Genomic DNA, 13,482 nt, shown 5'->3' with positions numbered 1-13,482 from the left:
CCCCCCCAGATAGGAATTATTATCACCTCCACATTATAGCATGTCAGTATTGAGTCTGCTGACGAGAGTCACGCAAGCGAATCATGAATGTAGCTGTGAGGGGTTTTGTTCTCCGTCTCCCACTACACTGGACACTGTCCTGCCCCCTTTCCTCAGTCCCTTGTCCTCTGGGTCTGCGTGCCCTCTTAGGACCCTATGAGTGGCCCTGAATTCCCTCTCCCCTAAGAATAGTGAGGCCGACATCGTTTCTCAGGTAAACACGAGTGTGAAGTGACAGTGATGAGCGCCCCATGTGCAAACTTCTCAGTCCTAGTCCCCAGTCTGCTATGTAAACAGGTGGCAACTATGATTTAATCAGTTTGCACAGTGCAGTAAAGAATCTCTCTTCAGCCTGGTGCTTGTAGATGGACATGTTTAAGTTCAAGCTGATGCTGACTTGGAGATGCAAGCATCCAGTTTCTCAGTCAGGAAAACGGGGTCTGTGGACAAAGGGGGCCCCTGCCAGGGGCTGGGGATCCCAGTTCCAAGAGGCAGGGGAAGGCAGAAACCTTGAGTTCAGGGTGGAAGCTTCACTGTTGCCTCTGAAATACTCAGGGGTGAACTCGGGGAGCTGGCCACTGCCCGCCCATACCTTTTGGCCCTGCAGCTTTTCTCCGCTTGTCAATTATCCTTCAGGACCATGTTCTGCAGCCTCTGAGGGCCTGCAGGTGAGTGACCAGGCAGGCACGAAGACAAGACAAGGAAAGCAAGGAAAGAACCGCTTTCCGGCTGCTGTAATAATAACACGCACCTTTGGAGGTGACCCGAGCAGCTGAGTAATTTGCCTCACCTCCAATTGCTCCTAAATCATATGAAAACCACAGGCAAAGGTGTTCTCCGTGGTCAGAAGCTGTTTACTGCACCTGGTAGAGTCCATAGAACAAGACGATGCTGACTCCGATGAATTTCTCATCAGCAAATTGTTCATGCTCTGATCAGCCTGGCCCTTGCCTGGGGCTTAGCGAAAGAAGCTTGCCCTTCCCTAACCACCGTGAGCCCCGGTTTTCTCTGCAGGGGAAAGACGGGATGAAGGAAACTCGAACTCTGTTAGCCTCCTACTAAGATGTCTTGACATCAACTAGCAGAGGGGGAAGTTGGAGCCAGAGTTTCCTGATAGTCTGTCTCCTTAGAGAATTCTGGGTACAAGCAAAGTTTGTATCCCTTGGCATCCTTAGAAATACCAGGACTAGGATTTTGTTTGTTAAAAAAAAATCTTTAAAAAAATGTCAACAATCACATATGCACGTGAAAGCTGGACAATGTATCAGGAAGAGCAGAGGAAAATGGACGCCTTTGAACTACAGGGCTGGTACTGACGGTACCATGGGCTATCAGAGCAACACATAACTCTGTCCTGTAGAAAATATAGCCAGAAGGTTCCTTAGCAGCAAAGATGGGGAAACTGTTTACTTGGCCATGTTTCAGGGAAGACCAGTGTCTGCACCAGGACATCATGCTGGTACAGCAGAGGGCCAGTGGAAACAGAGGAAGACTAAATGAGATTTGTTGACCCAGTGGCTGCAATCATGGGCTCAAACAGACCAAGGATTGTAAGGGCGGCCACCGCAGGACAGTGTTTTGTTCTGTTGTCCTTCGGCTTTCTACGAGCTGTAAGTGATGTGGCCGCACCTACCAACAACAGCGCTGTAGTCGGGGTCTGAAACACGCCTAGGATAAGAACTGAATTTGCTTTACTTCTGTTCTAAGGGCCCTGGCTGTGCAGTGAGTTAACTCCCACGCCCATAAAGATGATGGCGGCCTTAGAAACACCACGGGGAGGAGTTCTGCTCTAGCCTAAAGGATCCCTGTGAGTTGAGATATACGTTGTGGCCACATTTCTTCTTTTCTCCTGTCCTTACATAATTTCCCACATTCAAAACTCACTGGCATTGAGTCGATGCTGACTCTACAGGACAGAGCAGAACCTCCCCGCGGGTTTCTGTGAGTGTAATTCTTTGTGGGAGGAGAATGTCACATTTTTTCTCTCTACCTAGTTTATAGTAGAGGATTAAGAGCTGCTGTTTACTAAATGTGAGCATCTTCTTTTGCTTAAAGCTCCCAGTTGACACATGTATTGCACTGGGATTGACATGCATTACCTCCCTGAGTCTTAAATCAATGCGCTGACATGGATGTATTATTATCAATTGGTAGACTCGTATAACTGTAAGACAGGGGTGGAGGTGGGATGCATCTCATTGGAGTCCTTTCTTGAGATGATCCTGAAAGGCTTGTGTGGTTTCTGAATCTCTCAGGTCTTTCCAAGGAAAGCACTCTGGCTCTGGGCGGAGGAGCCTATACCCATCATCCTTGTTAGAAGCCAAGTTCACAAAGGAAGAAGCGACTGGCTGAAATTCACTTACACTGAGAATATATTCAATACATAATAATTCATCCAATCCCTAGGCTAGCCCTCTGCGGTAGATACTATTGTGACGTCCATCTTCCAGATGAGAAACCTGAGGCAGAGGAAGAAGCTTTCTCAACATTACACAGATGAGAAGGGCCTGAACTAAGGGCGACACCTTTCCGTTCATCCTAGGGCTGGAGGCGTGTATGGATGAGGATGTGCCAGTGCTGACGTGGCTTTAGACAACGCATGATTTGGGAAGCTTCAAACATCTTACTTTCCAGGAAAAGCACCAGCAGGAAAGTGTTGGATTTCAAAGTATCCAAGGGAAACTGAGGAATCTCCTGTGTTGAGAGACAATCTTTCCAGAAAGGAAAGTTGTCCTGTTAGTTATGATTGGAGAAGATACCTTTACAGACGAAGAGCGGTCATACAGAAAAACCAGCATGACGAGCAACTGATGACCCAGCAAGGTCTTCACATTATTTCTATAACGCTGACCTTGGGATCTGCCAAGGAGAGTTCAAGGGAAAGGTGTGAGGGTAGATAGGAGTACAAGAAACCATTTGACTTACTTTTTTAATTTACTCCCCGCACTTTGTGCTACATAGTAGCCTGGCTTGCATTCATAGCTGCAGACAGAGCCCACATCATGGTTGCCCTGGAGACAGTGAGGCAGGAGCAAGTTGGCATTGGGCATAACAGGAGGCACATCACACTCCAACTTGCAGTAGGCTTCCGGGAGGGACCAGAGCCCATCTTCCAGACAGGTCAGCCAAGGGCTCAATCCTGACTCCAGGAGAGAGGGGCACAAACTGGTCAGAACAGAGAGGTCAGAAATATTTGTACAAAAACACAACAATAAGAGAAGGGGGAAAATGGAAACCGGCCCAATACGCTGGCATGCTCAGAAAGCCACATTATTCTTTATTCGACTACTTATCTAAAATCTCCGGTCAAATGTTTATCCTACAATACCTTTTCACCTAGGCCACATCTGACATGGTCTCATAGGCAGCACAAACCTACAAATCATACCAGCCGTCATCAAGTGAATTCAGACTCATGAAGGCCCGGTGTGCAAAATACAACTGGGCACATTGGGTGTACATGGCTGTGGCCTTTAGAAAGCAGATAGCTACGACACTTTCTTTTGAGGCACTTGTATGTGAAGTTCAAACAATCAATACTTTGGTTAGTCCTGATCAAGCACTTAATTGTTTGCACTACCCAAGGGCTCCAATCCCATTGGAGGTTGAGTAAATATTTCTTGACTTGATTTTTGAGAGAAGGGCTACCAATCAAGTCATTACTTACCTTTCTACCCACAGCACTAAAAATGTAGAAATGATATTATCATGGAAAACAATCTAAATGGCAGATGGCCCAATTACAGTGTTTATTATATATCTAGGCACCGGCTGAAAACATTTTACATGTTTTAAACTTTGTAAACTTCAAACCTCAAACAATCTTCTGGAATAGAAAATGTTATTGTTCTCCATTTTTCAGATGAGGAAATTGTGGTTAAGTAACTTGCCCAGGCTGGGAATGAGCAGAGTCAGGTTTAAACCAAGGAAATGCAGATCCAATGTTCTGTGCTGCACCATCAGACAATATGCCTCAGTGTGAAGTGTAATGCAAGGTTCCTCAAAGAGCCACCTGGGGTCTACCCATAGCTGCGGACTTGCTACCTCAGCATCCCTTTGAGTGAAGGATGAGGAATTTGCCTCTGTGACAAGTCTCCTGGGTAACTGGCAGACACACGGAAGTCTGAGATCTTTTGGGGAGTAAGACAAAAAGCAAGGTGGTGGGGTCCTGAAGAGCAGAGGACACCCTGTGGTCCTCTCTTCGCTAACTACAATGAGGGAAAACTTACATAACCATTTCCTCCTTTACCAAATAGAAAGAACAATACTTAACTCAGAAATCTCAGGCATATTAAGTTTGAAAAACTGCATGCCAAATAGCACTTGGAAGGACCTTATCAATGAAAACAGCATTGACTTTCTTTCTGTGTTTTCATTGATCCTGTGCACCTTGGAGTCCAGCTAGCTCACACAGCTGTCCTGATCATATTAGCAATCAGTGCACCCAAAGCGGGAAGGAATTCAAAGCTATTGCATAGAGTTCCTGTTGCCCAGACAATACCTTGGAGCTTGGCTGGTGGGACACAGGCAATGGAGCAGCGCTTGAGAAAGCCCGTTCCCTCTGAGCAGGAGAAGGATGCGTAGTTCACCAAAGACTGGTCTGGAATGCCGCAGTCAAGGGGCTCACAGCTCACCGCCCAGTCCCAGCGCCCAGAGGAACACGTCAGCAGAATTTCCTTCTAGAAACAGAGATGGTTCCTATGTCAGGGTCACATAGAAAGATCTATCTGGATCATTTATAGGCTTCACCAGAATTCCTGAGATTATCTATCTAAATATTTCAATCAAGTAAAATGATGTCCTCATTCTCTCTCCTTGCATCTCTTTTGTGCTCGTTACATTATCTAGTGTCAATTTGAGAGGATACAAGTGAAGGAGTAGAGTCTAGCCTATCAATCAGATCACAGCCAATGGGGCCTCTGTGTGGGCGTGGCCTTCTCCTGAGAATTTTGGGACATCCTGAATTTCCTCCTTGGAGGCGGGAGTCACTTCTCTCTCTGCTCACTTCCTGCAAGACATCCCTGAGGAGAAGCCACATGGACCTATCCTGATGTAGCCCTGGGTGCTGAAGAAGCCACCTGGAGACCCCTGCCAGCACTGAGATGCTTACAATGCCACTGGACCCAAAGACTTTGTATCCACTGGTCTGTGATCGTCCTGCATTCGGCATCATTGCATGTGTTCTGTGAGGCTGAAGAGGACTTTATAGACTGGCATTGGACATATGGGCTAATATTAGACTTACGGGTTTTGACTAGACTGGGTTGGAATGTTTCTTAATGTACACTTACCCTTTAAATAAAAATCTCTCTTACACACATAGGGTTTCTTTGGATTTGTTTCTCTAGTCTACCCAGATGAATACATCATTTTTTTCATAGTCTCCCAATAGCTATTGGCCTTTAGATCCATTGTGAATTATGATGTACCATGTGTGTGTAGCATCATACCCCGTGTGACCTTCAGTGGTTGGTTTTCCAGATTTTCTTCAGACATGCCTCTGTATAAACTCAAGCCTTCAATTTTTTGGTTGGCAATCAAGCACATTAACCATTTTCACCACCTACAGACCCCACAGCCTAACAAGACTGAGGTCTATCACTGATGGAATGTGAGAAAGTCACTAATGGAGACACTTCTTGACGCCTCCTGGTTGGAAAGCCACCATCTGGTCCTCTAGATCTGCTGTCTACCTTCTCCCATCCTGTTCTGGGCCATGGAATGCTGGCCTGTGGGAATGTCACACTGTTGTCTGTTCTTGGGTTCAGGCCTCGGGACACACCAGCCGGAGACTGGTGACGGTGGAGTAAAGAGAGGTCGGATGCTCGGGGGCTGCAGATTGGCCACATCGTTGGACAGTCTTCTCTGCAGCGCTTGCTCTCACTGCTCCGCACACTCCTCCTGTCAGGGCTAGAAGTGCGTACCCAGCCCACCTTGTTGCCCAGGAAAGTACACCCTTTCTCTGTGATCTCTCCAGGCCCCAACTTATCCCTCTGTAAATAGCCCCTTTATTACGTTCTCCTCAAATCCGTCCCTTTTGAGCATGCCCTCTAATTTCTGCTAAGCCCGTGCTGATGCTACGGAAAAAATTGAATAAACTCCCACTGAGAATGATGAGCAGTGTCTAAGAACTGCTGGGAGCTAAAGCAAGCATGGGCCTTCCCAGGCCTTGGAGGGACTTGATTCCCACCATTCCCCTGAGCCTGTCCTTCCCATACAGGTGGCCCTGGAGCTGCTGCTGTTGTAATTGGTAGGTAGATGCTGATTCACAGTGACCTGGGAGACATAGCACCATGGTCCTAGATGGCTTTCGAAGCTACAGTCTTTATGGGAGCAGACCACCCTGCCTTTCTCCCTCAGAGCCCCTGGGTGTGTTTGAACCACAGACGTTTGAGCAAGCAGCTGAGTGCTTAACTCTTGTGGTACCAGGCCTCTTAGCTCTAGAGTACATAACCATTGATCCAATAAATATTTATGAAGGGCCAGATCCTGTACTAGATGTGGATAAGATCAGGTGCCTGGAAGAAACCGAGACCCCATCAGAGTTACCACACGCATGCTGAGACCAGGGCTCAGGAACAGTCTGAAGGCAGACTGACTAACTGATGCCCAGCAGCGGGTGGCAGGAAAGGAGGTAAGGCAAGCGAGAGGCTGGTATTAGTCATATCCTATCTCACGCCACCCCGATTTGAGTGCATACAGTAACAAGAACACAAACAATAAAATCAAAGAAGGAGAAAACTGAGGAGAAGAAAGAAAGTAAATGCAAGCCCTCTACTATCCTATTTACTGCCGGGGTGAAGCAGCAGTGCACCCGTGGGGATTGGCAAAGGTGCTACCCATCCCTGTGCAGCAAGCTTTACTGGTTAGGTGGCACCACAAAGACCCTTGGAGTGATGACCGGACCTTCCCAGCAGCCAGAGGGAGCGAGGAGGAAACGCTGGGGGTCAAGAGAAAGGAGAATGAGCGGGACTTAACCAGTAAGCCTGTTTGAGAGAAAGCCCTGCCACCGGGTTCTCAAAGGCTAAAGATCAAGAAGGGAGATGCTGCGGCCGAACCAGCCTTCCCGCCAGGAGAGCACAGTGACTCCAAAGCTAAAGGTGAAAGGGGCTGGTGGAAACACCTGTCACCCCCTGACACCAACTCTTGGCTAGCAGCCTCTCCCGGCTTCCCACTGTTTCCCTGCTGCCTGCCAGAGGGACCCAACTGCAGCCAGACACATTTTTCTGTTTAGCTTCGGTTCTTGTGTCAACACAATGCAATTATCCCCACTGTCTTGTGATCACGAGTCAGGATTGTATAATTTCCTCAGTGGTGCCCGTCACAGGTGACAGGCAGGGGCAGTCAGCTGATCCCACCAGACGGCTGGCAAAGAGAGGGCCTCCTCACAATCCAGGTGCCACCCCTCATGTACCCTTCACAGCCTGGGCGCCCAGCTCATACCCCAAGGACCCTCTGAGCATTGAGAGAATGCCTCTCAGACTAAGCGTAAATGACTGGATTGTTGCCTTGCTTCGTTAAGTATGGAGCGTGTTGTCGAGAGAGTTTGCTCCGAATGCAAATGCCTTGCGAATGGTATCTTTCCTTCGCTCCCCATTTTTAACTCTTTCTGTTACTTCAATTCCTACCTCTGTCCGATCTGTGGATTCAGTCCCTACCTCTCTTCTTTCTGAACGTCATTGGACTGATGAGCCCTGCTGGTGTAATGGTTTTCAGTTGGACTGCTAACCTCTAGGTCAGTAGTTTGAAACCAGCGGCCATCCACTCAGGAGCAGGACAAAGCTTTCTAATGCTATAAAGAGTTAATAATTTCAGAAGCCCCTGGATTGAACGCCATGTCAGCGAGATTATCCTGAGAGCAAGCAGCTGGTGGCATTAGACTTACTGCAATGGCTTCTCTCTAGATAACCTGAAGCCAAAGGTTTTGTCTTTAACGCCCAGCTTTCCTCTGTGAAGGATGTGGTCAAATATTATCGATGGGTAATGGTGACTGCGGCACCACAGGATGAACGCAATTAGCAACACAGAGTTGTACTGATGAAAAATGTTGAAATGGCCAATGCTTTGTAACATACATAGTTACCATAATTAAAAGGAAAAGGGGAAAAAATCATTAAATTCTGACCATCTCTAAGCAAGTGAAATTCTCCCATGGCTTTACAGCCTGTAAAGAAGTTAATTTGTACAAAATGAAAGAGAATTTCAATCTTCCAAACCAGTGTTTCCTAATGCGAGTGATACTGCCCCCTGGGGCTGCTGGGAGGGAGCTGTAAATGCAGTTACCTACACTTTATCCTGGAGTGTGGACTATAGTACGTATGTTTTTAACTGTAGGATTGGGGGTGAGCATGCATTGAGGGGTTTTGCTTGGCTGTTTTCTTAAAAGGAATGGTAGGAAAAACAATTTTGGGAATATTTTATTGTTTTCTTTCATCATTTTTTGGGGGCTCACATAACTCTTATCACAATCCATACATTCATCCATTGTGTCAAGCACGTTTGTACATTTGTTGCCATCATCATTCTCAAACATTTTCTTTCTCCTTGAGTCCTTGGTATCAGCTCCTTATTTTCCCTGCCTTCATCCTCCACTCTCCCTCCTTCCCTCCTGCATGAACCCTTGATATTTATGAGTTGCTATTTTTTTCATGTCTTACACTGACTGATGCCTCCCTTCACCCACTTTTCTGTGGTCCATCCCCCAGAGAGGGGTTTGTAGGTAGATCCTTGTGATCGGAGAACCTCTGTTTTAAACGACTGAGAGCTGCTTAACCACAATGCTTCCACCCACTCATTCCCCATGACACCAGTCTTTGTGATCCTCACCTCACGCACCATTGCACGTTACCTCGGGTAGCCTTTATCTCAGACTAAAAGATGCTATTTTCTTGGTGTTGACTTTGAGTTTAAAATTCCTCACTAGAATATTGTGAGCTCTTTAAAAGAAAGATTGGAAATAAAATTCTTATTTGGGAATCTAATCTCCTGCTCATAAAAAGGCTAACTAAGAGTTTAGAGGGCTATGTACCTATCATTTTACTGGAAACTCCCCCCCCCCCGCCCCATTAGTCATCATCATATCTCATTGAAACAAATGTGCCTGTTTTAATCATTTTTACCAAAGTGGAAATGGGCTTAATGAGTTAATTTTGTTTTGTTTTGCTTCATAGTTACACATCCAGTCTTCAATGGAGCCAAAATTTCATTCCAGATCTGTATTCTGAAACTATCTTTTTTGTTCAGTTCATTATTCAATCTCTCAAACACCTTTAAAGTCGTGTAGCTAGTAGAAATTTTGGAATTTGTATCAAAGCTAGATAGAATGTCCACATTAGTAAGGGATTGAAGACTCCGAGGGAGAAAATCAGAGATTCCTTCCCAGCCTTCCTGTTAGAGGACTTGGCACCCTGGGCAGTGAACCACAGACATGCTGAATACAGCCTATCTTCCAAGAAAATCTACGCCGTGGTATTTTCTTCTGGATGCAAAAGTGGGGAGCCTAATTTCTGATAGGAAGACAAAGCAAGAAGCATCGAGTACATCTTTTCCTAGATGTTCAGAATTGCACAAGCCCCTATACACCCTGCATTACAAGGCAGCCTCCTGGTCCTTATTGACTAGAGTCCTTATTTTCCCTTTGAAATCATGTAAACACACCTGCGCACCCCGAATCAAGTTAACTCCTTGACCAGGAATGTATTCCTAATGATCATGGACCCCAGCTCACCTGCATGGGCCTGAGGTATGGTCCGCTGCTGGCCTGCAGGACAAACCCACGTTCACAGGTGACAGCACATGTCATGTGACCTGGGTCACCAGAGGTACAGTTCACCACATCCGTGTGATTAAGCAGCAATGGTGCACAGCTGCCCTGCTCCCCACAAGGCGGATCGACACAGCTAGGAAAGAAAGAAATAGAAGCATCTTAGGGTTGACTTTGAACCAATCAGCAACAAGAGTGACTTCACAGTTCTCCTTGGGAATGGACTCCATACTACAGAAAAAAGTTGTTTTCCAAAACCTACTTTAAGTGCTATGTTCATGGGGTGGCAGTGGGTTTATTTATTTTTTCCCTTCGATGGTGCCTGAAACCATGCCACATGGTAAGCCTGAACAGTGGTAATTGACTTCCCGTGACTTTTCCAGGAAGAGGTTGACAGGATGAGGTGGAGGCATGCTTTTAGGAATTAATGGATCAGGGGAGATACTTCAAATAGCTGATAAAACAATCGGTCCCAAAGAATCAGAACAGACCCAGGCAAAGTTTAGGAGATGAATCTTAGAGGGCCCTAGCTATGTCAACACTGATCCTTTAATCTTAAAAAACTTTTTTCTTTTAATCACAGGGAGGCTTCAGGGAACAGGAGGTCGCGTGAAGAGCCTGAGTAACTGAGGCAGCAAGAAAGACATCCATCAGTTACTGCTAAGTAATCCTCACCAACAGTCTAAGCGCTCAACCACCAACCAGCAGGTCTGTGATGTGCCCCTCGGGGAAAGGGGCGGCAGTTGGTTTCTGTAAGCTCCCAGACTTGGGGCGCTCATGTAGCCGCTGTGGGCTGACCGTAGGTCACTCCAAATCAGAGCTGAGATGACAGGCGTGGGGTCGTGCTGTGATGGTGGAAGAAGGGTATATTTGAACGACTGACACCGCCACAGAAGAATACGCCCCTGAATATGAGCACTGGCTGCTCAGAAAGGGTGCCCAGCACGGGCCTGCGACAACCCCCTCGCAAAAAAAACGTGCCACCTGGTGTGCTCGGACCAGAGTTCACGGCCTGTCGGTCCAGAGTCAGATGCATGGACATGAACCTCAACTGGTTTGTAATGGAGCAGGAAGAGGGCTACCCTTTCAAGATAGAATCATAAACCAAAAAATTGTAAACACATTGTCCTTGAGTGGATTTCCGACACACACACACACACACACACACACGCACACACACGCACACACACACACACATATCTCAATAGTTTATTTTGTTGCAAATCATGGAATGCTGAACCAAAAACCAATTGCCATCTGACTCATACAAAAAACCAAACACCAGACTTGCTGCCATGGGCTTGAGTTTGACTCCTCACAACCCCTGTGACTCAGCGTGCCTGTGAAGAGTGACACCACAATGGAACAGCCACCACACTTGACAATGGACACGGCAGAAGCTAAGCTATCACTGACGCAGCATCCACCATCACCCGGTGAAAAAAGATATGAAGAGTAAAAAGATTGGGGTCCCGGCATCTATCTTTCTTTCTTTCTTTCTTTCTTTCTTTCTTTCTTTCTTTCTTTCTTTCTTTCTTTCTTTCTTTCTTTCTTTCTTTCTCTTTCTCTCTCTCTCTCTCTCTCTCTCTCTCTCTCTCTCTCTCTCTCTCTCTCTCTCTCTCTCTCTTTCTTTCTTTCTTTCTTTCTTTCTTTCTTTCTCAATTCAGTCCACTTCATTTTATCTTAATGAACTAGATTTTTATGCCTAGAAGCCTTTCAACTGATTGATCACTCTAGCATATTTCTTGAAAACAAATTTTTAATTGCTAAAATTTTCCTTCTGGAAAGATGTATCATCATTAAATCACTATTAATACAAACAAACAAAAAATCACAAAGGACCAGCCTACTGGTATGAAAGAGACTGGCGGGAATCCAGAGGCTGTAGCCATCAGACAGCTTCCCAGCCCGGAATTGACCTACACCCTCAGCTAAGCCATCGACAGGCTGACCAGTAACACCAGAGGGTACACAGGCCTTAGCACAAGCAGCCATGTGCGATCCGGACAGCATTGGTCCAGGAATAGGGCTCGGAAGGCAGGAAGGGAGAAGAAAGAACTAGTGGACTAGCAAACATGGGGGTGGGGGAGGGAGTGTGTTGTTACATTGTAGGGGTTGCCGTCAATGTTATACATCAAAATGCACACGAACCATTGAAAGGAAGCCACGTTCTGTAAAATTTCATTCAAATTACAATAAAAATATTTTTTAAAAAACCTCAAATTCACCAGTGATCCAAATAGCATTAAAATATTATTATTTGCAACATTAAAATAATAAAACTTCATTGGAAATTCACCTTTTAAGGAGCTATTTGAAACAATATATATTTTTGGAAGAAAAATTAGACTGTCTGCTCTCATAAAGATAAGCCTTGCAGAGGGCTTTGTAAACATTGTATCCTCATCCCCTGTCAAATTAAATATAAGTTTCCTGCTCTGGCACGTAATACCTTCCACAAACGATTCTCCTTTTCCGTCCAGAATCAGGCACAGTACTACTCCCAGGACCAGTTATCAGGTGGTCTACTCTGACTCCTGGTGATGCCATGCACGGCAGAGGAGGATGTGTTCTGCAGGCGAGTCAATGGCTGAATTTGAATGTAAAGGACACTGCCACCTCTGGGCGGACTTGGACTGCCCGTCTCTTGGTTAGCAGTCAAAGGCTCTGGTTTCAAATCTCAACACTGTTACTTTGAGTGGTGTGGCTCAAGGCACTGCACCTCAAGAAACTACAGTTCCCTCAGATCACCTCAGGAGAGTATAGTGATAATTATAAGCTATAAATACATGATGAGAAGTGTTAGTATAGCGACCGGCACCCAATACCAACCCAAACCCCAAACCCACAGCCACCAAGTCCATTCCAACTCAGTCACCCTATAAGACAGAGTAGAACTGTCCTTTGGAGTTTCTGAGGCTTTACATCTTTCTAAGAGCAGAAAACCTCGTCCTTTCTCCATGGAACAACTGGTGGGTTTGAACTGTTGACCTTGTTGTTAGCAGCCCAATGTGTAGCCAACTATGCCACCTGGGCTTCCCTGGCACCCAATACACAGTCACAAACTAATAGCCATTTTTGTTGCCTCCAAAATCCCACTCCAAACGGCCCAGGTGCCACCACAGTGGCCTGTCCACTGTTTAGACATTTCTTTTGGTCTCCCACTTTTATACCTTGACTCAATTTATGGAGCCTTCTCGAAGGCTTTATTTCCCCAAGGAGTCCCTTTAGACCCCTCATCAGATTCCCCCAGGGGGGTTCTAAGCTTGCCACGCTCTTGCCATACTTCTCTCACTTATCTTCCATCACAGTCAATAGCGCAGTTCCTGGTTCCTTATGGGTTCACTCACTCGCTCACTCACTCATTTATCCTTTCATCCACCAAAGCAATGAATTGGTATTTGAATGTCTCCTAAATTCTTAATCTGCGCTTAGGTTAAGAGCTTCTTAAAAACAAAAGCTGAGTCTCACCCACTGTCATATTTATCATATCCCTTTCTGTAGTACACAAAATAATTACTTACTGATTTAAATAGTTTCATGATATACACAACAAGGATAGGAAATGATTACTGAAGCAGGAAATATGCTAAATTTTTAAATGACAGATGAGAATATGAAGTACAAATATTTCATTCTCAAGCAATGATTTAGCCATTTGTTTGTTCATTCATTCGTTA

At 45.8% G+C, this 13,482-nt stretch overlaps 1 protein-coding gene across 1 annotated transcript in view; it reads right to left on the bottom strand.

The window, feature by feature from the left end:
- Positions 1–13,482, bottom strand: part of PAPPA2 (pappalysin 2) — a 359,519-nt gene that overhangs the window by 91,337 nt on the left and 254,700 nt on the right. Inside the window, exons 14-16 of the mRNA XM_075540487.1 lie at positions 9,767–9,938; positions 4,541–4,718; positions 2,965–3,178 (exon numbers count right to left, since the gene is read on the bottom strand). Coding sequence (XP_075396602.1) covers positions 2,965–3,178; positions 4,541–4,718; positions 9,767–9,938 — 564 coding nt within the window. The remainder of the gene's footprint in view (positions 1–2,964; positions 3,179–4,540; positions 4,719–9,766; positions 9,939–13,482) is intronic.

This window comes from Tenrec ecaudatus, chromosome 1 (assembly GCF_050624435.1).
Source record: "Tenrec ecaudatus isolate mTenEca1 chromosome 1, mTenEca1.hap1, whole genome shotgun sequence".
Classification (NCBI taxonomy): domain Eukaryota; kingdom Metazoa; phylum Chordata; class Mammalia; order Afrosoricida; family Tenrecidae; genus Tenrec; species Tenrec ecaudatus.
Note: the sequence above shows the minus strand (reverse complement) of the source record. Positions and strands in the feature narration are given on the sequence as shown.